Source organism: Parasteatoda tepidariorum, chromosome 10, assembly GCF_982258835.1.
Source record: "Parasteatoda tepidariorum strain Cologne lab strain chromosome 10, Ptep-v5.0, whole genome shotgun sequence".
In the NCBI taxonomy this organism is placed as follows: domain Eukaryota; kingdom Metazoa; phylum Arthropoda; class Arachnida; order Araneae; family Theridiidae; genus Parasteatoda; species Parasteatoda tepidariorum.
In genome coordinates, this window is record NC_141764.1 from 71,397,422 (window position 1) to 71,421,518 (window position 24,097).

A 24,097-nucleotide genomic window follows, 5' to 3' on the forward strand; every position below is an offset into this window, starting at 1 on the left:
AATATTAGTTTAAACAAAATACTGTGAAAAATTACAATTTACTATCATAATAAATACAATATAGTTAAATTAATGTACTGAACGAACATATTTATGTGTTCTTTTTCGTAAAACGAAACAATTGACATGTTATGGGTATTGTGTTTAAAATACTCAAATAATATACAAATAACATACAATAAATAGCGTAATATACAAGTAATACACAGGGTCATTCAGAACTATTTTTCAAAATTTTTATATGTAAGGTGCGAGGCGCGATTTTCCAATCCAGCGGCATTTAACAACCCACTATCCGGTTTAGCATTTTTTTTTAAAAATAAAGTTAAAAAAAACTTGATTCTTGACTTTTTAGTTGGGGTAACAAATTTTAAAAGAAATAAAAGCTTTCATTATAATTGCGACAACTGCAAAAATCTCCCCACAAAAAAAAAAAAAAAAAAAAAAAAAAATAGTACGAGTGGTTGAAAGCCACTGGATTGTAAATCAGCATCTGGGGCATGATTACAACCAACAATCCTAACGGTCGCAAGCACAATGCAGACGAGACGGCCATACAATGTGTTCCTTTAAGTAAAATTAAATAACTGCCATGCTTTGGGTATTGTGTTATAATATCCAAATAATATACACGATACTATTGTTTAAAAATCAGCATGTTTATCAGGTACTTGATATCAAGTGAGAATCATACTGGGATATATTGTCGCAAACAAACGTACTTGAAGACACACTTCGCAACGATGTGATGACGGCACGACTGATAAATGTTCGAGATGCAATTTCGAATGAATGGTTTGTTGGCATGTAACTCGTTTGCATTGCGTTCACGATTCTTGCTTGTTATGATGTTTCCAACCTACGTGTAAATTTTTGAACATTAGTTCTGAATCATCCAGAAAAATAATTATAGTATAGAAATTTGGCACTTTCACCGTATTTGTTTTCATTTTACGAACGATGCGATAACAGATGAGTTTGACATGAGAATTAGGAATAAAATAAACTAGTACAATTGATCATTTTTAAAGCTTTATTATTTTTTTTTAGTTAACTTGAAAATATGTTTCCTCCTCATTTATCTTAAAAACCACAGTTTTTAAATGTTACTTTGTGATGAAATAATTTATTTAATCGAAAATGGAATGAAAATGAAATAAATAATGCATTCCTATCGTAATTAGATGCATTCCTATCGTAAGTGCATGTTTTTTACCTCTCCTTCTGATATAATCTTAAGCATTTTATTTTTCATATCGCATTATGTCATGTATTTTCTGAAAACTACGCATATTTCATAATGGGGAATACTTTTATAGCGTGAAAAAAAAAGCTTTTAATTTTTGAACAAAGTGTAAAAGCATTAATTCAAATGAGGCTCTTTAATTTAAGTAATAAGTTTTGTCTTATTTACAAAATTTGTTCTTCGTTTTTAAGATTTCAACAAATTACTTGTGCAAATGTAAATAAACTTTTTTTTTTCAAAAACTCTAGTGTGACCTATAATGACTTAATTTATTCGAATGTATAAATTTAAACTTTAATGGTTTATATGCTTTTTTTTTTACTGTGAAGATGGTATGTTTCACTCTTCTAATCTAAGCAGTCATATTTAATAAGATTTAAAAAAAAATCGTAATTTGTTTTTTCGTTTTAGATAAAATTAATATAATAATAAATTACAAAAATCTATCAGTGCCAGTGTTAGGGAACTTTTTCTTAACTTACAAAGTCATTCTGCCTTTTAATTTAAATAATTTTGACTAAATACTGTAGGAACATTTAATATCGAAATAGTAATATAATCTAATTGTTTTTAAAACGTTTTTTTTATTACACTACATTTTTTAATTTTCAATTTAGACTGAAGAAGTATTGCGTTTCAGAAATTAATTAATAATTTAATAAAAACTAATAGTTAAGCTCTGTGGATTCTAGTGATATTTTTATGTGTCGATATAAAAAAAACAATGAAGAAAACTATTTAAATTTTCAAAAGAAAATTTACAAAGAGTAAAAAATTTCAAAACTTTGTACAGATACTGCGAATTTTATTGAGGAATTTTTTTTAATTATTGTTAATTTTTGAAAACCATGGTTCGTTGTATTTAAAGGTACTATACCGTCACATTGCTGTATTCAATGTATTATACAGTAATGCCAATATACTTTTGAATTTCAACTGAAAATGTAACAAATCACTGTTATAGATAGCATGATTAAGAACATTATAACCTATTGTATTGCTGGATAAATCTTTCTGGTGCTTCGAATTAATTTTTTTCAGCTTCTTCCAGCAGCCTTTTAGTCCTGCCTTCTTCAGTTGTGATTCGCTAGATTTCGATAGTAATTTTGCTTGATTAAATGTTAATTTGTGACTTCTAATGTGTATGATTAGACATTTTCAAATTCTTTTAGACAGTATTTTAAAATTTTTATTAAGGGCTGTACATTTAGAACACCCCATCTAATCAAACAAGGACACAGTAGTTTTAAGTTCCATCTTATTAAAATGTTTATAACGTTGACTTTTTCGAGGAATTCGAAGTTTTTTTAAAATAAATTTTTAAATAAAATGCGAGACTCCTATCATCATATATCGAATTTTTTAGATTCTAAGATACGTATATCACAAATTTATTTCCCTTGTATTGACAAAATGAATTACTTTTGAATAACTACACACTTGTTAAATCAATTAAAAAAAGCCTTTAACGAACAATTTGAGCATTCTAAATTAAATATCAGTGATTCCAATGTAAAAAAAATAGAAGAAATAATTCGATCCTACCTCCAAAATCGAAGAAAAACTGATGATTAAATCGAAAAGAATGCATGTTCTAAAGTCCATCAGACAAAGATCTTTCTCCTTAAAGGCACCATAGTAGTTTAACAATCGATGATTTTAACTTAAATTGCGAATTTGAAAATTAAAAATTATCAAAAATATGATCCTTTTTAAAAATTTTATTGTTACACATACATATGGCTGCTTGTGTGTCAAAACAGGACTTACAGTTACCAAGTTAAAAGATTAACAAAACTTTCTTTTGTCGCTGTACGCTGGCATGCTCTGAAAACTTATTTATTTATTTCAATTTTTTTCCGATACAGACAAAAGGACTAGGGGTAAGAAAAGGATCAGATGGCAATACCCGGAAAGCCCTCAAACGCTCTGAAGTGTGTAGGTAGCGGGTTCGAAACCTGTAGAAAACCTAGATGTATCTTCATGCTATCCTTTCTTCAATTAGACAGGTCCCATAGGCTTTGTCTTAAATACGCAGGCCTGCACATGCATCTGAATAAATGAAATAAAATAAAATAAAAAAACAGCACAGCTGTTTTAACTGGGAAACAACAAAATGCTCTGAAGCGTAGAGATAGTGGGTTCAAATACTGTTGTAACTTGGATGCAAGTTTATTTTGCGATATCCTTTTCTAATATACTATAACTTTTTCAGAAATTTGAAAATGGCGCATTAACCTCACTTTGCAATGAGCACACAAGCCTGCATACGCGTGTCCCGCAGTGGACTGATCGTTAAGACACGGTTCCCAGCAGATCACCGAAGTCGAGCATCACTGGCTGCGGTCAGTGTGCGGGTGGGTGACCACTTAGATAAATCTGCGTAGGGACCGAGGGTGCGCGGTATGGGTCCTCGTTAAACTGTGCTATCGTAAAGTGCTCGACTTCGCGCGCAGGTCGTCGGGCTACCGAAGCGGGGGTGCCATCCCCTCTGCAGAGGATCAAAATTGTGATGGTCCTCCAATAGTCCATTGCGCAGTTCTAGTGCAACGTAAATGAACTAAGAAGAAGAAGCAACAGAAACTTGAAAATGGCACATTAACCTCACTTTGTAATGAGCACACAAGACTGCATACGTGTGCAAATAAATTAATAAATGAGTCGAGCCTCCGTGTCCGAGGGGTATTGTCGTTCAGCTAAACGCATAAGTATGGAAGCAGCCTATAGGAATATTGCTTTAACTTTGGAATATCTCTTTGTACTGTTCATCTCTAACTTGTTCTACTCTAACTTGCTCTATGGTTTTGTATCATTGGTTATTGAGACACCTGTTAGATGTCTGTATATTTATTTGTTAGTCCTACAGTGGACTGATCGTAGGATATTGGTCCCTGTAGATCACTCGGGAGCTGCGTTTAGTGAGCGGGTGGGTGACCACTTTGATCAGTCAGCGGAGGAATCGAGGATGTGCGGCCTCGTTAAACTGTTTTACCATAAAGTATTCGATTTTGATTACAGGTCATCGGGCTACAAAGCCATCCCATCTGCAGAGGATCGAAATTGTGGTGGCATATATTCGGGACGTCATTAGAGATCTTTCCCAGATCGTCGCCAATCGCCCACTGCACAATCGCTCTAGTGTGACGTAAATAAAGCACTACTACTGATTCAAATCATCGGCTATTTTTGAGATGCGTGTTATATGTTTATTTATTTATTTGTTTCCCATGCATGTGTGTGCTCATTGCAAAAAGTCCTCGTCGGAGCAGTGGTGGCGCAGGGGATAGAGCATTCGCCTTTCAATTATATGAACCGGGTTTGAAACCCAGAGATGGTTGGTCGATACGAATTCCGCATCCGGCATTCCGCATCAGCACCGACCACAGTACTGATTTAAAATATCCTCAATGGTAGATGATTCATGGAGTTCTCTTGCCATGAGGCTAATCGTGGGAGGTTTTCGTGGTTTTCCTCTCTATGTAAAGCAAATGAGGGTTAACTCCATCAAAAAGTCCTGCATGAAGTCAAATTTCTCTGAATACTTGATATAGGAGTTCCATTATCTTTTGAATTGGGTTCAAAATTACAAGGCTACGGAGTTGAGTATTAACAGTCGTGAATCCAAAATTTGGTCGGCTTTTCAACGGTGGTTAGAAAATAAAGTAAAAAGTCCTTTTCGAGCTGTTTAAAAGTCCTCGACAAGTTGGAAAACAAACAATACAAATTAGAGAAGGACATCGCAAAGTTGCATCCGAGGTTACGGCGAGATTTGAACCGGCGGTGGAAGGGCGCGAACTCTTGACCAGTTAGGCCTTCTACTATGTGACAATTTAGCATTGCAGGACACTAACCTGATACCTTTTGAAACAATAAAATCTTTTATGTTCGCATATAAATTTTTTCTAAAGTTGGTCTATCTGGTTTTGAAATTCAATGACGTAATTAAACTTGAAACCGTTCTTTAAGAACTTGTTTGTATGCTGAAAAAAAAGCTAGTTTAAGAATGAAATAATATGGCCGAAATGCAAAATCAATGGTTTTTAAAACACCAAAAAATAAAATGACGGATTGAACTATGATGTAGTATGAACCAAGAATTCTTTCTATTTTGAACTCTCAAGTAAACTTTCAGCTTTTAAAAGCTATCCCTAAGAGAAATGTGAAGTTTTTATATAATTTATAAATATTCTATAAAAAAGGAAGAAAGAAAAATCGTCCAAATGTGCGAAGCTAAGCTAGTATTTTTATAATACATTTGTTAGAAATTGTAGAAACAGTTCATTTCGTTACTTAATTAAGCTCTATTAGTATTTCAAATTTCACTATATTTTTCTATTCAGTAAATAGTAGCTGCTCAAGACGTTAAATTATTCTCTTTTATCAAAAAGATTCTATCCGAGTGCAAGTTTATTAGGAATTGGTTACTAAAATGAATTTGAACTACTTTATAAAGATTCTTACAATCAATCTATCAACACTTTGTAGAAAACACTTCAATGGTAGTTTCAATTAAATTAAAGTATCAATTGTTGTTTAACTGTAGCGGTTATTTTAAATTTAATTGTGTTTAAAGTAATAATAATCTTTAGCTAAATCATTTAGTTGTTAAATGAGCAGAAAGATACAATTAGCAGTCAATGTAGATAATTATAATCATAAATCAAGTTAGACAGTTATTAAATGAGAATTATTTTAGAAAACACTGAAGTTAGTTATAGTCATCATAACAGTTGTTATTAATTTTTTAAAGAAAAATAAATATAATGAACAAAAGCATTAAGTGTGTTTCAGAAAAGAAGTTCTGATTTGGATTTGAAAATGGTACATACTAATAAAATAAGCAACAGTGTACCCAAACTGGTTTTATCATGAAAAAATAAAAAAAAATCCTGCTTTCTTGTAACTCAAGATTGCTATTTTTCCCTAAGATATTTTAACATTTAATTCGAAACATTTCATTTTAACTCACAAACACTTTCATCAAACAAGAATTGGTTTAAGCTTTTAAGTAGCATACAAAGTTAGATTTAGTTTCCAATTAAATACTCAACTGAAAGTATACAACAAAAATTAAAAACAAAATTCTAACAATCTTCATGAGGCCAAAAATGAAAATGTGCTAAAATTTGACGTTAAAAGAAAACAAAAGCATTCGTGGTAATTGTTTTAAATCAATTTTATAAGATTCAAAATTCGAAGTTAAAATCGACGCTCATATAATAAAATATTTTCAGCACGTGCTTTTAAATAAATTTATCTAACTTAAAACCAGAGTCATTAATGAGTCAAAAATATGTAGCATGACTAAAAATAGTATGCAATACATGTTTTAAATGAATTTCATATGGCTAAAAATCAGAATCACCTGTGAATCAAAAACATGACGCACGAATAGCATGATTTACGACGCACATTAAAAAATGATGATAAAAACAATGGAGCTGGCATGATATTCACAAATTATGGGTGGCAACAACTGAAAGTTTTTTTTCCATATTCCATAAACTGTAAACGCGTAGTTGAACAGAGATATACTCATCACATACAGTTTAGAACAATTCGTAAATAATTGTAATATAGAACATGTTATATCTGTGCAACAGGGTTTCAAAGCAACAAGGGAGATCTTCCATAAAAGTTTTGTCTCGACAAGACACTCAACTGTATAAGGAAGGGACATCGGTCAGCGTCCCACAAGGTTACGATTCATGGATTTGTGCAAATTGTGGGTGTAAATAATTTAATTTTCATGCCTGAGCAGGTTTGTTATCGATTTCGATTCTTGGAGACTTTGGCGTAACAGCTGGGTCTTCAGTCCTTGTTGAAGAACTTTGATCGGTCTTTGCTTTGGTCTTCACACACACGTACACTGGTCTGTATAGTACAACTGTTTCGCCTTCCTCTGGACAACCTAGAGTTCCGTCATACACCTGTCCCAACAGAAACTCCGGTCCTATGTACATTCCACCCTCTACATGATCACAGCACATTTCTGGAAGAAAAAAAAATGTATGAATAGAATCAGAATTAATTTTAAGCAGGATTCAACTGAGTGGATTCAACTCGTACAGTGGTCGCAAGAAAAATATGAGAAGAATTAGAATAAAAATACATTCATTAATGGATAATCAGCATTAAATTCAACTGCCTGACACGAATATTTATCTTCAAAAAATATGAAAAGAATTAGAACAAAATTTCTTGCATTTATTTTAAGCATTAGACTCAATTGGCAAACTCGAGCAAATGTTTTTAAAAAAAACATGAAAATAATTAGAATAAAATCTTGTGCATACATTTTAAGCATAAGTTTCAACTGACAAACTCGAACTTCGAATCTATTTCTTCTTGAGAAAAAGTATGAAAATAATTAGAATGAAATTCCGTTCATTATTGGTCAGCATTAGACTCAGTTGACTAACTCGAACAACTGATTTGAGAAAAAATAGAAATAACTAGAACAAAACTGCGTGCATTAATGGTAAGCATTAGACTCAATCGACAAACTCGAGCAAATGTTTTTATAAAAAGCATGAAAAGAATTAGAATAAAATCCCGTGCATAAATTTTAATCATGAATTTCAATTGTCAAACTCGAACTTGGAATCTATTTCGTCTCGAGAAAAAATATGAAAACAATTAGAATAAAATTCCATTCATGATTGGTTAGCATTATACTCATTTGGCGAACTCGAACAACTGATTTGAGAAAAAATAGAAATAATTAAAATAAAACTGCGTGCATTAATGGTAAGCATTAGACTCAATCGGCAAACTCTAATAATTGATTTGAGAAAAAAATGGAATAATAATAAAATTTCGTGCATTATTCAGACAAACTTAAACTGAAGAATCTACCTCACTTTAAAGGGGGGGGGGCGAAAAGGCTTGAAATAAAATTCCGTGCAGCCGGCCAGGTGGCCGAGTGGTTAGCGTGTCTGACAACGGAGCCGATGGTCACGGATTCGAATCCTGCTCAGGGCATGGATGTTTCTTTCTCTCTCTGTGTGTTCCATGTCCTTTCTCCTTTGTGTGTGATTGTGTGAATGTGACCTGCCCTATAAACGGGTTTGTGTGACGTGGGCGATACTGCTCCACCGCCGTGGCCTCGCCACAGGTGCCTACTGGGTAACGAGAAGAGAGTAGCAGTTCCGGCATTTCTGTGGCCAATGGGACAATCCCCAAGTGGCCGCCATTAAAAAAAATAATTCCGTGCATTGATTTTAAGCATTAGTTTCGGTTTCAACAGACAAACTTGAACAAGCTCTTTGATATTAAATAAGAAAAAATAAGAATAAATTATTGCGCATTTACAATAAACATCAGTTTTTGGCCAAGAAATTTAAATCATAGACCTGAGGAGGAATGACGCATGTAGTAAACATTGACGGAAGTAAAATTTTTTAACAGTTTCTAAACTTAGCCATGACATTAGCTGTTTCGTTTAAAGCATGTAGAGTGTTTTATAATCACCACCCTCAATATATATTTCATGAATTTTTTCCATAAATTAAATCAAAAATACTTTTGAAGGATTATAAAGCAATATTAAAGTGAGGAAAAGAGGGAACACTAATTCCAAAATTAGGCAAATAATTATTAAGCAAGGTTCTAATAAGGTTTCATTAGGAGTTGAAAGCATCAAAATTTGTTTGATTAATAGCTTAAATTTGAGTGCGTTTTTTAAAATCACTTTTAAAACCCTTTTTGTTTGTTTTTATTTTTTCCGACCTTTAAAAACAACTTTTAACTCACTGTATTTTTGCTTCACTTTAAAAATAAAATTAAAAATATACATTCAGGATGGTTATTGCGGAACATCTTGCGTATGCTCTAGCTTCAAAAAGCCTAGTAGGTTCATTGAATGTTCGCTACACACTCCTCTTAAAGTCCGAGCTTAGCGTTTGATAGATTAAAAAGAATGTGCGTGTAGTGCCATTCCAGTTTGTGTACACTTACAAGGAATTTTACAGATATGGAGAAAAAAGGGTTTTGTATCTCGGCATTTTGGTAAGAAGTTTTAGCATCGCAATATAATAGGAATGTACATTCATGGTTACCTCAAAGTTAAAAAAAAATATAAAGAAATGAAGAAAAACAATTATGTCAATTATGAAAGTGTTTTATTAGCTTTGAGGCTACCTATTTCAAATAAATTGTTCACCTATCATCGCTTTTTTTTCAAAATTTTTTTTTCAAAATGTTAAAAATAAAATCTCTCTCTCGCTCTATCGTAGAAAAAGTAAAATTGCCCAAAAATACAGAATTAAAAAAAAAAAAATCTTGACTGTGTGGGTTGATATCAAGGGATTTAAAAAATAAGTACATAAGTTGTAAAAAAACTGATAATAAGTTAATTTATAAAAAATAAAAAAAATTCTTGGCTTGAAATCGTGTTAGGCTTGAAACCAAACTTTTAAATTACAAACATAATAAATTTGATCATGCCCCACTAAAAATATCTTAAGAATTTCTTCAGAAAAAGTCATTTTCTAAACTTTTTTTAAGAAATCTTCAGATATTTGGAAGATTCTGATTTTTCTTTAAAATATATGCACATTGTTCGTAGACATAGTCCTTTTGAAAGTTTCAATTTAGCTTTAAAATATCCGCAGATTTTATGAAGACATTTCACAAGCATTATGAATTAGAAAAAGAAATCGAATATTTCTTGAAATATTCTTCAGATTAATTAGGACTTGAATATTAAAAAAATTTTTTTTCATTGGAATATTATGTTAATTTTCTTTTATTTGACTGATTAAGAAAAAAAATAGGCGTAATTAATATGGGTAAAAAGATTAATCTTTCTATATTATTAGGTTATAATAAAAATGATGATAGTTGAATTACATTATTTTTAGCGATGTTTAAAAAACATACACATATTTTTGATTCATTTAAAGTGGCAAAAAAAATATACATAAAAATTAACATTACATAAAAAAATTAGATATTTTAATATATAATGTTATAAAATTAACATTACATGACAAAAATTAGAGATTATAATATATAATGTTAAACATTTTTGAACCTATGTATCTGCATAGTTTTCTCAGCGAAAAATTAAGCGAAATTTGTACGTGTACTAATATCTGAAGCCTCCTAAAAAAAATAAATTTTAAAAGGTATTTATTCTGCTTTTTTAGCTTTTTTTTTAGAGAAAATTTTAAAAATTTATTCTTAAGATTCTTCTAGAAAATAAAATCTGAAGGTATTCGACCCGCTTTCTAAGCCTAGTTTTGCAAAAAAATGAGATAATTCATTCTGAAGATTTGAACTCTTAATTTAATTTTGATTAATTTTCTTAATTTTAAATTTGAAGATTTCTAATAATCTAAGAGATAATTAGAAATATTCGAACACCAATAGATATTTCATTCCTTCAACACATGAAGAAATTTTTTATAATATCTTAAGTTATTTGGTTATTTGGTCTACATAAACCTATTATATAAGAAAATCTTCAGATTACATAATGAAGATCTCATTTTGATTATTTTCAGACTATATTCTCAATAAAATCTTAAGAATGCAGATTTTAGAAGTGAGTCAAGTAGCTTAAAATACCCTCAAGAGTTTTTAATGTGGTAATATAGCAACTTAGTATATAATTATTCAATTTTTCCCTAGAAATATCAATGACCTGTAACAATGCGGAATTCATTAGAAAAGCTTGAAAATATCCTCAACTTTAATTGCGTACACACTTACCGTATTCAATTTTAGGCTGTTGATTTGAATTGGGAATTCTGAAAGGACAAGTTGCTATAGTAATGGGGAAGTTCATATGAAGGTCGTCTCCAGATTTTTCTAACTCAACCCAAACCTGAAAAAAAAAATAAAAGAATGTAACTACAAAATAAAGAATAACAATTGGTGACTTGCGATTAACGTCATCGCTGTTAAATTCTGTGACTTGTCAATTCAGATGCCAATCAGGTTCAACTAACCCGTGTGACGTCGCTTACAGGTAACCAATTAAATCTGATTTAAGTCACATGGTTAGGCATAATCATTTGACTTCTTCTCGAGATGAAAGTACCAATTGCCGTTCTGAATTTGCAATTCAAACTGATTTAAATAAATTATTTTTAAGTGAATATAGATATGATTTTGAATCACATTTTTGCAGTTCACAAGGCGACTTGGACTAGGCAAGAAATGTAGCCGACTGTTAGCAATAAATTACTTACTGTATTAGTGAATGTATTTCTGAAGTGACATTTTTTAGAAAATATATCTATTTAGAACAGTTAGAACAGGCGTGCACAGGATATATTTTTAAAACAAGGATTAATTATTGGGTCACCAAGCTGAAAATTCCTTTGATTATTTTTAGGCGTTTTAACTGAGTGAAAATAACTTGCGTCACAGAATTTATTTTTATAATAAATAGAACTTTGAAAGTACTTAACAAGTTTGCAGAGTCCATGACAACCATATCTCTCTCTTTTAATGAGTAATATATATATATATATATATATATATATAAAACTTTTAACTAAGAGCTAGACACAAATGGGTTAATGAATGCTGAAGTCACTAAGCAGTGAGAACATCTTCAGCCCAGTTCAATTTCGAAAATAAGGCATTAAACTGTCTCTACGAAGCTTTGGACGTGACACTGTTTTCAAGAAATTTCATTTGAGGCGAAATATTTAAAAGCTTTTTATGATTCCGCTTGGCAACACGCATATGGTTTTAAAGTCAGCGGGAAAAGTAAGACCACATTAAGTTGAGAAGAACAAGATGTTTTTGAAGCGGAACGAAATCTCTCTCTTTTCCCAGTTCCAATTCTAAACTTTCGTAAAATAAAAATTCTCTTTTAAGAAAGTTTCGGGAGATAATCTAGTAAAAAGCTCCCGCGGAAGTCGAAATTCAAATACAAGTCTGAACACAATCATTTTATAACACAAGGAAAGGCTTTTTTGAAATTGGATATTGAATTTTTGTGGGATGAGGCTAAATTTATTATCTATTTTCTTAAAGATTAAATATCAAGATTTTAGCAATATTAATCTATTTTTCGAAGAAAAAATGATATTGCTAAATTTGAATATTAGTTCTTAACACTTGATTTATTAAACTTTTTAAATGGAGTAGATTTCGACACAAGTATGGGCATAAGGATTGAAAAATCTCAAAATTTTTTCATCGCTCTTTCGGGGCTTGTTGGTCAACAAAATACATGCCTGAATGAAATTTTTACATACCTATACATGTTTTTCGATTAAATAGTAATGAAAACATATAGAGGTATCCTTTTACTTATCTTTCGAAAAAATAGAAGAAGATATTAATGTCATTACATCTACATCACAACCTTTTTATTTCAAATGCTAACTAAAATGTGTTTAGTATTATCAACAACGAAGTGTTGTTGTTTTTAATATCACTTGGTTGGACCAAAATCGCTCGCCATTGACCATGCTCATCACGGATCATCAACTCAGGGGAAACCTCCAGAAGGAAAGTTCGAGTACGCTGGATAGATGGCAGCACCCCTCATTTGTGATTTCCCTTTCACAATTTAGACATAGAAATAAAGTGGAAGGAAATTTTCTCCATATTTCTGCTCCCATGGCTCAGCGACCGAGTCCAGGACTTTCGAGTAAGACCCATCTAATATATCGCATACACTCGGTGGGTCTTAGCCACTTCGAGGATTGAACCTCGGCCACTCCAGACCGAAGTCAGATGCCCTAACTACTGGGTTACCACGGCCAAACAAAAAAGTATTTAGTATTAATGGCGAAATATTAAGAACAAATGAGCATTGGAGTAAATAAAGCAGATGACATATGGGAGATGAATGAGAAAGCGATTTAAAATAAGTTGTCGTTGTGCTATTGAAACAAAACTGAAACTCACGATAAATGTGTCATAATTGTGAAAGAGACTTAAAATAAGTCGTCATTGTACCATTGAAACAAAACTGAAACACACGATAAATGAGTCATAATTGGGAAAGTGACATAAAATAAGTCGTCTTTGTACCATTGAAACAAAACTGAAACACACGATATATGTGACATAGTTGTGAAAGTGACATATAATAAGGCGTCATTGTACCATTGAAACAAAACTGAAACACACGATATATGTGACATAATTGTGAAAGTGACATAACATAAGGCGCCATTGTACCATCGAAACTCACGACATATGTTGTTATTTTATTTTTATAACCGCTGAACAGCCGACCCAATTTTGGGTTTACGTCAACTAATGTTCAACTCCGCAGCCTTGTAATTTTGAACCAATCCAGAAGACAAGGAAACTCCTGGATCAGTATCCCCAGAGGTATGATTTGTTATGGGAACATGGAGGACAGATTTAACGTGCATCAGTCACGATTTACTACACGGGGAGTATTTTTTGTTCCAGACTATAGTTTTCGAAAATTGTAATGAAAAGAAGATGGCGGTCGCATTTATCGTACACGTGAAGCAGTTGAAAAAACAATGCTTACCTTTAGGACATAATATATTTGAAGAAGTCTACAAACACCTATTAGAGTTGGAGGCATGACTGGAACTACAAGGCTGGATGAGCTGTCAAATTTGGACCTAGTGTTTGGACTTATTGGGTCACCTCGATACTCTAGTACCGTGTGATTGGCTTCTTTGGTGTTGCCCAGCACACCTCTGTCGATGAAGAACTCTACATACTGCACAATTAAAAAAAACAATTGCATTAATATAAATTAAGGAGAAAAATTACAAGAACTGAAAGAAGCTATAGACTGTAAGTAATTTTCTTAAGATACTTTTTGTTAACATATACTATGAACTAGATGATTATTTTTTAAAACTAGGCAATTGTTCATTTTGTTACGATTAACATATAAACAAAGTAATATTTCATGGAGCTGCGATAATTATATACTTTGAAAACAAAATAGTTTGCGTGTTTTCGGTAAATATTGACATCTAAGAGGGAAAAAACAAACAATGGTGAATGAAGAGCAATTACGGTGTTGGTGAGCTGAGCGAGCAGATGGTGGAACCTCCGAGTGAAGCAAAAAATAAAATGCTCATTAAGCATTTCAAATTAATATTCAACTGAAAATTAAGTACATTATTTTTGAAAGTTATGAAAATGAATTATGATTCTGAAATTTTTATAGGAAGAGCAAAGGAGAGTTTAAAATGGCTATAGAAACATTTTTTATCTTGCGCTGGAATACATACGTCTATCTTTAAGAATCACCCGTGATCTTCATCGAAAAATAAACTTGTATTAGTTTGTTAAGATCCCTCCTTTGCTCTTATTTACCACAATAGTGATTGATCAAAGTTAGGAAACCGTTCAGTTCTTGTGCACAGCTTTTTTTAAGGTTTCTAAGAGTAATCGGCCTGGGAAACTCGGAGAACTTACGAACCTTAAGCTATTGATTAATTCGCCAGGTTTATTTTTCTATTTATAGTTTGTATAGTGAGATGTTCAGTTCTTTGGAAAGCTATCGAATAATTAAACGCTTGTATCGGACAATCGAACACTTTGTAAAATATTTTTTGCATCCTTTCACTTGTTGTCAATGTCAGATGTCGGAACTTTTACTCCATCAGTAGTTGCTTCTTTCAACAGTATCTTCTGATAATGTCTGGTAAAGCTATAATCTCTGCTAGGAATCTAGATTGTTGGATACCCAGAATTCTCAGACTATCAATCTTCGGAATACCCGTTCACTCCCTTTAATTTTGGTGATAACTGTTATCATCAAGTAAATTTCTTTTAATCACTGTAAAAATTAGGAAATTAAATAAGGTTATTACCTAAAAACTGGTTGTTTTCCTAAAAATACGAAGAAAAGGAAGAAATAAATCAAGGAAAGGAACATGTTTTTTAAAAAATAATAATAAAAATAATAATAATGATAGACAAATAATGGAATTTTAAAAAAATTTAAACTGAAACAGAAAACAAAGAGATATCATCTTGTCGTCAGCTCGCACGATTATATCCGCAAAATAGTGTTTTCTAATATTGTATTAATACAGAAAAGCAAAATATATTAATACAATAGAGTGAGGATAAAATTAAAAAAAAAATCAAGTGAAAAATCCAAAATAAAACAAAAATTCAAGAAAAATATAAAGTAAAGCACAAATAGGAATGTATAAACTAGGAGCGAGAACAGATTAACTGACAACTGGCAAAAATGAGACCAGTGCGATCTGGAAAGAAAAAAAAAACTGAAATAATATCAACGTCTTACCTGAACAAGTTTAAGCTTAATCCTGAGGACTTCTTCACTTTGGTTATCGATGTCTGCTTTCAACCTTATACTCTCACCGCAGCAGTAGGCTGATCTTTCGAGGTTGGCACGGACGCTAACTACACCACGACGACAGCATAAGCAACACGTTGCTCTCTGGTCTGCCGCCATCAATGGTTTCTGCAATACAATTGATTCATTGATTGATGAATTATTTGATTTTAAGAACAAACAAACAATCTACAGCAATGAGATTGAGAGGGAAGTAATCGAAGATTTCGATGCATGCGATTTGTCTTGCATACAAAGCAGTAATGTTAAACTGTCAAGATGCTTCGTTTTCAAACAGGAAGCGATCACCTACAGCTTATATTTTAAGAAAAAATGTAGTAAAGAACTGTGTGGTTTTTACTCCCTAGTGTACACATTTTTTTACTACATTTCTCACAAGAATTCTGAAAGTGTAAATTGTAGGTTGCAGTGAATTCCACGTTTCTACAGCATATTTGATTCATTGATTGATGAATTATTTGATTTTAAAAACAAACAAACACTCTACAGCAATGAAATTGAGAGGGAAGTAATCGAAGACTTCGATGCATGCGATTTGTCTTGCATACAAAGCAGCAATGTTAAACTGCCAAGATGCTTTGTTTTCATACAGGAAGCGATCACCTACAGCTTATATTTTAAGAAGAAATGTAGTATAGAACTGTGTGGTTTTTACTCCCTAGTGTACACAGTTTTTTTTTACTACATTTCTCACAAGAATTCTGAAAGTATAAATTGTAGGTTGTTGTGAATTCCACGTTTCTACAGCATAACTGATTCATTGATTGATGAAATATTTGATTTAAGGAACAAACAAACAATCTAAAGCTGCTTTCTAAATTGAGAAGGAAATGATCGCAACGATCGAAGATTTTCGATGCATACAATTTGTCTTGTATACAAAGCAGTAAATGTTAGACTGTCAAGATTCTCCGTTTGAATTTTTTAGACGGTAAAACCTTGACTCCAAATAAGGAGATCAAAAATGAACCGGTTCAGGCTTTTGCCGGCAAAGAACGAAAATTTGATATGTATGGAATCCTGCTAATGGAAGAAATACGGCACGTATCGACCAGCCATCGAATCTGAGCAATGGTTGGTCGATACGAATTCCGCACCCGGGATTGCACCGACCACTGTGCTAATGTAAAATATCCTCAGCGTAGACTAATTATGGGTTAGAGTCCCTCTTGCCATCAGCTAATCGTGAGAGGTTCCGCTCCAGGTAACGCAAATGCGGGTTAGTTCCATCAGTCCACGAAGGCAAATTTCTCACAATACTTGATCCATGAGTTCCCTTGTCTACTGGATTGGGTTCAAATTACAAGGCTACGGAGTTGAACATTAGTAGTCGTAAACCCAAAAAATCGGTTCGGCTGTTCAACGAGGGTTATAAAATAAAAATATAAAATAAAACACTAATATAAAAATATTTTTTCTCCCTCTTTATGTCACGTTTTCGCCCCATATAAAAAATTTTCATCGAAATTCGGAAGGGTATTATAAGTATTTTACGGTCTTTCAGATTATCGATATATATTGTATTTTCTTTTAAACATTTCATGCCCGGTAGACTGTGTAGTAAATATTGAAACGAATTTGAAATTTGACCAAAAACGAAATTAAAAAGAATGAAATAAAAATTGAAAAGTAAAAAATGCATGCGCTGTCGAAGTTTTTACTTGCCCCAGGTAGGACGAAAAAAAAAATTTTTTTTTTCGAGCCCTAGGCTAACTTGATAGCCTGTTAGAAGAAACAAAATTTCATTGGGAGTTTTTTATTTGAATTGATTTCTGTAAGTTCATAATAATTAGTAAATTTTTAAACCGATTATAATTAGTTATACTGAAAAAAAAGTTTATACGTTTTCTATATTTAAAGCAATGAAGAAAATTAGAAAAAGGCTAAAACATTATTGCACAGGTTGCAATAAAGATTGCATCCAACTAGGTGAATTTGAAATGAATTACTAAGAGTGATGAATAGAGATAGATCTCGTTGTATATCAGAGATTCGTATTCGTTTCAATTTAAGTTCTAAGTAGAAATACCCAATTTCTTTTTGTACCCCTAGTCAATTTTCATTATCCCCTTTGCAGAGAAACGTGACCGGTTAGAATGTTAGGTGATTATTTATCTACAGGGAATTTCGTAATTTATTTTCTCTTTCTCTTTCCCCCCCGGAACTTGCAATAGAAAACTTACGTGAGTTCGTTTCTTTTCAAGGAAATCTTTCGAGATCAATTAAATCGATCCTTGTATAAAAGAAAAAAAAAACCGATTTCATTCTGTGGTTTTGTGAAAATCGAAAAATATAAGGGAACTACTATATGAAGAAGACCATAATTAGAGGGCTGGGTTATAATTATTGGGCCTTTTGGGCATAATGGAACCAGTAGGTATTTTTGTTAATAATTATTGTTAATGAATTTTTACAATCTTTTCATGATTGCCGTTGGAATTTCGCGGCGATTTTTTTTCACGATTTTTACAGTATAGCCTAATTGCGTGTTAGTTTCACCAAAACATTCTCCATGGAGACTAGTTTGTCCCAATGCTTGATCTCGAGCCGCGATGGCTCAGGGGATAGAGTGTTCGCCTTCCTATGAGATCAACCGGGTTCGAATCCCAGTGGAGGCCAGTCGATACGAATTTCGCATCCGGCTTGCACCGACCACAGTGACGTGAAATATCCTCAGTGGTAGACGGATCATGGGTTAGAGTCCCCTTGCCGTCAAGTTAACCGTGGGAGGTTCTTGTGGTCTTCCTCTCCATGTAGCGCAAATGCGGGTTAGTTCCACCAAAAAGTTCTCCAAGAAGGCAAATTTCTCCCAATACTTGGTCCAGGAGTTGCCTTGTCTTCTGGATTTTGTTCAAAATTACAAGGCTACGGAGTTGAACATTAGTAGTGGTAAACCCAAAAATTGGATCGGCTGTTTAACGAGGGTTATAAAATAGAAATAAAATGCTTGATCTGGGAGTTCCCTTGTCTCCTGGGTTTGTCTCAAAATTATAAAGCTACAGAGTTAAGCATTGAAAGCTGTACACCCAAAACTGGGATAGGTGTTCAAAACTGACTATGAAATCCTTTTATGAGAGCCTCGGTGGCTTAGTGGGTAGAGCGTTTGACCCTGATCTCATGAGGTGATCAGGTTCGAATCCTAGCGATAGGTGGTTGTTTCGAATTCAGCTTCCAGCTCGCATAGACTGAAGTTCTGACACAAAATATTCATAGTTATGTCGGCAGGTCATGGGTAAGAATTCCTTTGATGTCCGGCAAACCTTGTGAGGTTTTCGTGGTTTTCTTGTACATGTCATGCAGATGCGGGTAATTAAATAAAAAAGTCCACCACCAAGGCTAGTTTGACTCAATGCATGATCTAGATTTTCCCTTGTCTTTTGGGTTGGGTTCACCACAACAAAGATACAGATTGATAGCTGTAAACTCAGAAATGGGTTGGTTGTTAACATTCATTACAATAAAATCCTTTTATGAAAGCTGTAAAACTATGCGATGTTAAAGCTAGTTTTTTCTCATAAGAAAAAGATATTATTCAAACAACATTGTTTTGGAAGCCATTTTAAACTTCGGCTTCTAGACTAACCATTAAAAATAATCACTCATATTGACGTTTTAAAAAACTGATATCTACCTGCGTTAATGAACTGTTTTGTTTAAAAGCTAAATTGTTTTTGACAAACTAAGCGCATTTGAGGCTTGAACTAAACACATTCACAATAACATCTATATGCACTTGTTTGTAATTCCTAGTCTATTAATTGAATGATTAGTTACAGATTAACTTTGATTTAAGTTTAGTTATCTAGGGTTAAAAGGAATTTTAATTTAACTAAATTTTAAAGTGCAATAATTAAACATCGTGAAAGAATGGCAAAATTATAGAGTTCATTAATTAAAGTGATCTCCAATGCAAATAAAAATAAAAATAATAATTTATTTTTGTCTCAAAATTTTGATATTGCAACCTTTTACATTAGAATTACATGGATCGCTTATTCCTGAAAAGTGAAACCTAACACGATCCATTTGGAAGCGAAATCCATAAAATATAGCTGAACATTTATACTTCTGTCTGATGCGAATTTATATCCCTTTTCAATTCAACCATGATCGAAAGTGGATATTTTTCCAGAAATTCGGGATTGGAATCCCCGAATCTGACCTACATCTTGAAAGGATAAAAATAATAAAAGAAATACTGAAACAAATCTCCCAATCTTGCTAGGAGTCCATAAAAATTCGGTTAGCACGACAGTGAAACGTGGAAGTAGGGGTTAAAAGAATATATTATGACCTCGCTAATATCATCTTTTTTTATCTTAAAATGAAAAATTATTTCTAAATAAACGTAGCAGAATCTTTTATTTAATATTTAACCACGGAATTTGGCCCTCCTTTTTGCAAGATTTTAAAATTAAATAACTGTACAGCAGAAAGACCAAAAAGTTGTTTTAAAATAAACGCAACAAACCTTTTTTAACATCCTGAAGGAAACCCATTAGCTTAATGAAGCAAAAATTTAATGACACTACTACGCATCAATATAAAAATAATGTATCAATGCATCAATATATAAAATAAATGCATCAATGTAACAATGATTCAATATACACCGAAGAGCCATTACAACCTCCATCTATAACAATGGGCTCGCCCAGGTTTTCACATGGGGCACATTAGGACCCATAATCCTCATAGAACAATCCCTGACGTCTGTAAGCTACTTGAACATAGTTGCAGACCAGGTTCACCCATTCATAACAACAGTTTTTCCTGCCGGGGATGGTGTTTACCAACAGGATAATGCACCATGTCATAAGGGTCGAATCGTCATGGATTGATTCGAGGAACATTCCAGTGACTTTCAAGTCATGTCTTGGCAACCAAATTTACCTGACCTTAATCCAATAGAGCATTTGTGGTTGTACTTGGAAAACCAAATTCGTGCTGCCACGCTACCCCCTCGCAATGTGAGGGAATTGCAGGACCAGCTGGTGAGCGTTTGGTACCAGATACCTCAGACTACCTATCAGCACCTTGTGGAATCAATACCACGGTGGGTGCTAGCAGTTTTGAGGACTAAAGGTGGTCCTACATGTTATTAGCAGGGTGGTCATAATGTAATGGCTCTTCGGTGTACATAAAATTTGAAACTTTAATTTGGCATAGTATAATTTAAATGAGATATTATTACTAGATGGAAACTTAGAACACTATTTTTCATGAAAATTCGCTGAGGTCCTATCTACTCTTATTGCGATTGCCATCTATAAAAAAAATACTAAAGTCAACGTTACTGGTTTATCGAAAATCTATGCAGATGACGTATTAAGTGCTATAAGACCTCTTTTCAATAACCTCAATAATTTGAGTTCTTTAATACTGTAATTTAAAAGCTAATTGCATTTATTATCTAGTGTTACTAAAGAGATAAAGAATATTGATTTTTTAACAATGAAGTTTCGATGATGGTAATGAGGAAATTTCTTATGTAATGAAGAAGAGAATTGTCAGAAAATTGATTGTGGGGAATTTTGTCATATAAAGTCGCTAATAAAGTAAAGGAAATGCTTTGAGATAGTATTTAAAAAATGAATTAATTACTATTTTATAGGATAAAGGGTAAACAAAACAAAAAGTTTATGACAAGGCATAGCGTGTACACAATTCGTTTTGTAAGAAAAAGTCGTTCTTCCCTCGATGTTTACAAAAGGTTTAGCTGGGAAAATCATTTATGAAGAGCCACTTAAACTTAGAATTAATAAAAATATTTTTGATAATTATGGTAAAACAGAAGACAAAGTTATATTAAAGAAATTTTAGTCAGATAGGTATAAAAAAACTACCACTGCTTTTTGTAAGAACTTTTTTGTAAGGACTGCTTTTTGTTGAACTAACACTTTTGGTTATGTGTTTAGTACCGAAAATTGTATTTTACTTAATATTATAAGTATAAGTATATCAAGTTTGGAAAAATATTACAGTTTTAACTAAGAAAAAATGTGTATTGATTTTTTATTTCATGAAAGATGAAAGGTTATGAATCAAGTTTATGTTTTGAAAGTACTTGATAATTTTTCATCAAAAAAGAAAAAAAAACGTAATGTTTATTTTAAAAGTAAAGTTATTTTGTCGACGTTATATTTGAGAGTTCGAGAAAAAAAGTAAAAATAATTTCCCGGCCGATTGCTGGAATCGAGCATTTTTGAAACATGAAAATGAGACAATGGTTGAATAGGGTTTGTTATAAGTTAATTAACTATGGCGCGGCGCTTATAGAAATCTTCAAAATATGATTAAAAATTAAAGTTGACTTTTGACTTTTGACAAAAAAATATGGACTAAAAATTAAAATTGAAATATTAAAAATCCTAAATAGGACTACAGAAATACTTTTTTCTTCACAATATATAGAAAGCATTAAAATAATAGGTCAAGTAGCTCTAAACACCGTAAGAAAAACAGAACAATTTAAAGGAAACTAGATAATAATTAATATTTGTAGTATTTCAGAAAAAAATCTTACTTTAATCTTTTTGCACTAATATGTGCTAGAAGAGTAAATTATCAAAGGTACGCTTAATAATTTTTCTAAGAAGCTATTACATATTGTGGAATAAATAAAAACTAATTATAGAAATTCTACAAATTTATGTTATATGCAGTAAAGTTTCTCAATTTTTCCGATACCTGGTCGATGCGTATTTTCTTATGTCTGATTATAATAGCGCACTAAGATGAAACAGGTGCAACAGTTATAGATACATGAAAGCTTTACGAATTGCGTCGAGATTAGGAGTATTTTTAGGATAAAAGTATCTCTAAAGATCAAATGTTTTCTTGGCATAAAAACACAATCGAGAGAATATATTTTATTTAAGATAAAAAGAATCTTCAAGAGAAAATGAGTTTTTCTTTTGGGATATCTTATCGTTGGTGGTATATGCTTTCTTTGGATAAAGAATATTATTTAAAAGCATGTGCGTTCTTGGGATAAAAGTATCTTCTGTATTATAAAGTTTCTTAAGATAAAAGTATCATTGAGAGCATGAGCTCTCTCGGGATAAAAGCATGAAATATCTCTAAGAGAATGGCCGGGATAGCCTGGTTGGCAGGGCTCTGGACTCACGTTCGTAAGAGCGGGAATTCGAATCAAGCCAGCCGAAGTCTCCCCCCCCCCAGTAGTAAATGGTAATTGGTGCACGTTAAATCTATCTGGTCACAAAGTCCTCCATGCTTCCGTAACAAATTAAAACTTTGGAGGTACTGAATTGGAGATTGATCGTTCTCTGGTTCCGGTCAAAATTACGATCTCTGGATGAATAAATGGATGTACGAATGGGTACGGCCTATAAAAAGGTGTGACGTATGGGTGTGGCAGAAGTCGAATTCCATAGATGCGCCGCTAGAAAACAAGAAAAATCGCACCCCTTGCTTTAATGGTCTACGACAACAATCTCCAAGAGAATGAGCTTTCTTATGATAAAAATATCATCGAGAATATGTGCTTTTTCGGGATAAAAATGTCTTCAAGAGAATATGCCTTCTTATGATGAAAGCATCGCCGATAGCATGTGTTATTTTGCGATAAAAATTATCTTCAAGAGAATGTGTTTTCTTATGATAGAAGTATCATCAAGTATCATCATCACCTGATTGCGAAGTGAGTACTTTTTCCTCTGAGCCACCACCGCTCCAGCTCTAGAGATTGTAATTAAGAAAATAAAATAAAAAATAAAGAAAAAAACTATTAAAACAAATACACATACAAAAAAAGATATTTACGCTAACTTTTATAAGAGTTCTTTCTTCTTCTTTATGATGTAATTGTGCTTCTTATCTTAGAACAGTAAAAATAGTTTTAAAAAATTCTTTCAATTCCAAAACTGAGTTCTTATACTGAAATGATTACATGGTGCTTTCAAGATATAAAGCAAACTTTTAACTTTAACGAACTTTGCGTGACTGGTATGTTAACAAAAAAGAGATAACTGTTAAAAGGTAACTGTCTACAGTTTCTATATCAATCAAATACTTGTTAACACTCGTTATTTTTCTAGGTCACGCAATACACCATCCTGGAGTCCCGTTGGCCAGCCGCCAGTATCAATACAACATCCTGGTGAAAAGGGGGGAGATATCGCCAGGGAGTCGTTTCAAATGGTGGATTGAATGCCAAATGTTCCCGGAATCTTAGTCTTTTCAGTTAAAACATAGAGCTCCCGCTTGAGGAAATCCTGGAAAAGCTCTTTCTATTATTTGGAAAACAGAGCGTTAGTTTGGCATGACGCAATATGAAAACTGCATTGACTTTAAGGCGAGTTATTGGCATTTGTGCAGAAAATGTGACAATTGTCTTATTAGATTTGACAAGTAATAAAATGTAAGTCAAAAGGAAGGGACATATGTATGTATATGGATGTATTATATTGTTGGATTAGGGTGATATCAAAAATCTTAAATTGCAGAGTTAAGTTTTAAAAAAAATTGGGATCTTTTCATTGAATAATTTTTTTTCGTAGTAACATTCTGCATTGAGAAAAAAAGAATGC

The 24,097-nt window shown here is 32.5% G+C and overlaps 1 protein-coding gene and 1 long non-coding RNA gene across 2 annotated transcripts in view; one reads left to right on the forward strand and one right to left on the reverse strand.

Annotated features, from left to right (window-relative positions):
- The first annotated feature begins 501 nt into the window (after positions 1-501).
- On the forward strand, positions 502-23,943 carry LOC139426201 (uncharacterized). The gene is made up of 2 exons (XR_011637402.2): positions 502-1,197; positions 23,606-23,943. It is a non-coding gene; the product is annotated as an uncharacterized LOC139426201 (long non-coding RNA).
- The window catches only part of LOC107439657 (arrestin domain-containing protein 2), a 230,078-nt gene continuing 212,388 nt past the window's right edge, over positions 6,408-24,097 (reverse strand). The window contains exons 5-8 of the mRNA XM_043052149.3: positions 15,474-15,653; positions 13,725-13,922; positions 10,964-11,078; positions 6,408-7,238 (exon numbers count right to left, since the gene is read on the reverse strand). Coding sequence (XP_042908083.1) covers positions 6,994-7,238; positions 10,964-11,078; positions 13,725-13,922; positions 15,474-15,653 — 738 coding nt within the window. The 3' untranslated portion in view covers positions 6,408-6,993. The remainder of the gene's footprint in view (positions 7,239-10,963; positions 11,079-13,724; positions 13,923-15,473; positions 15,654-24,097) is intronic.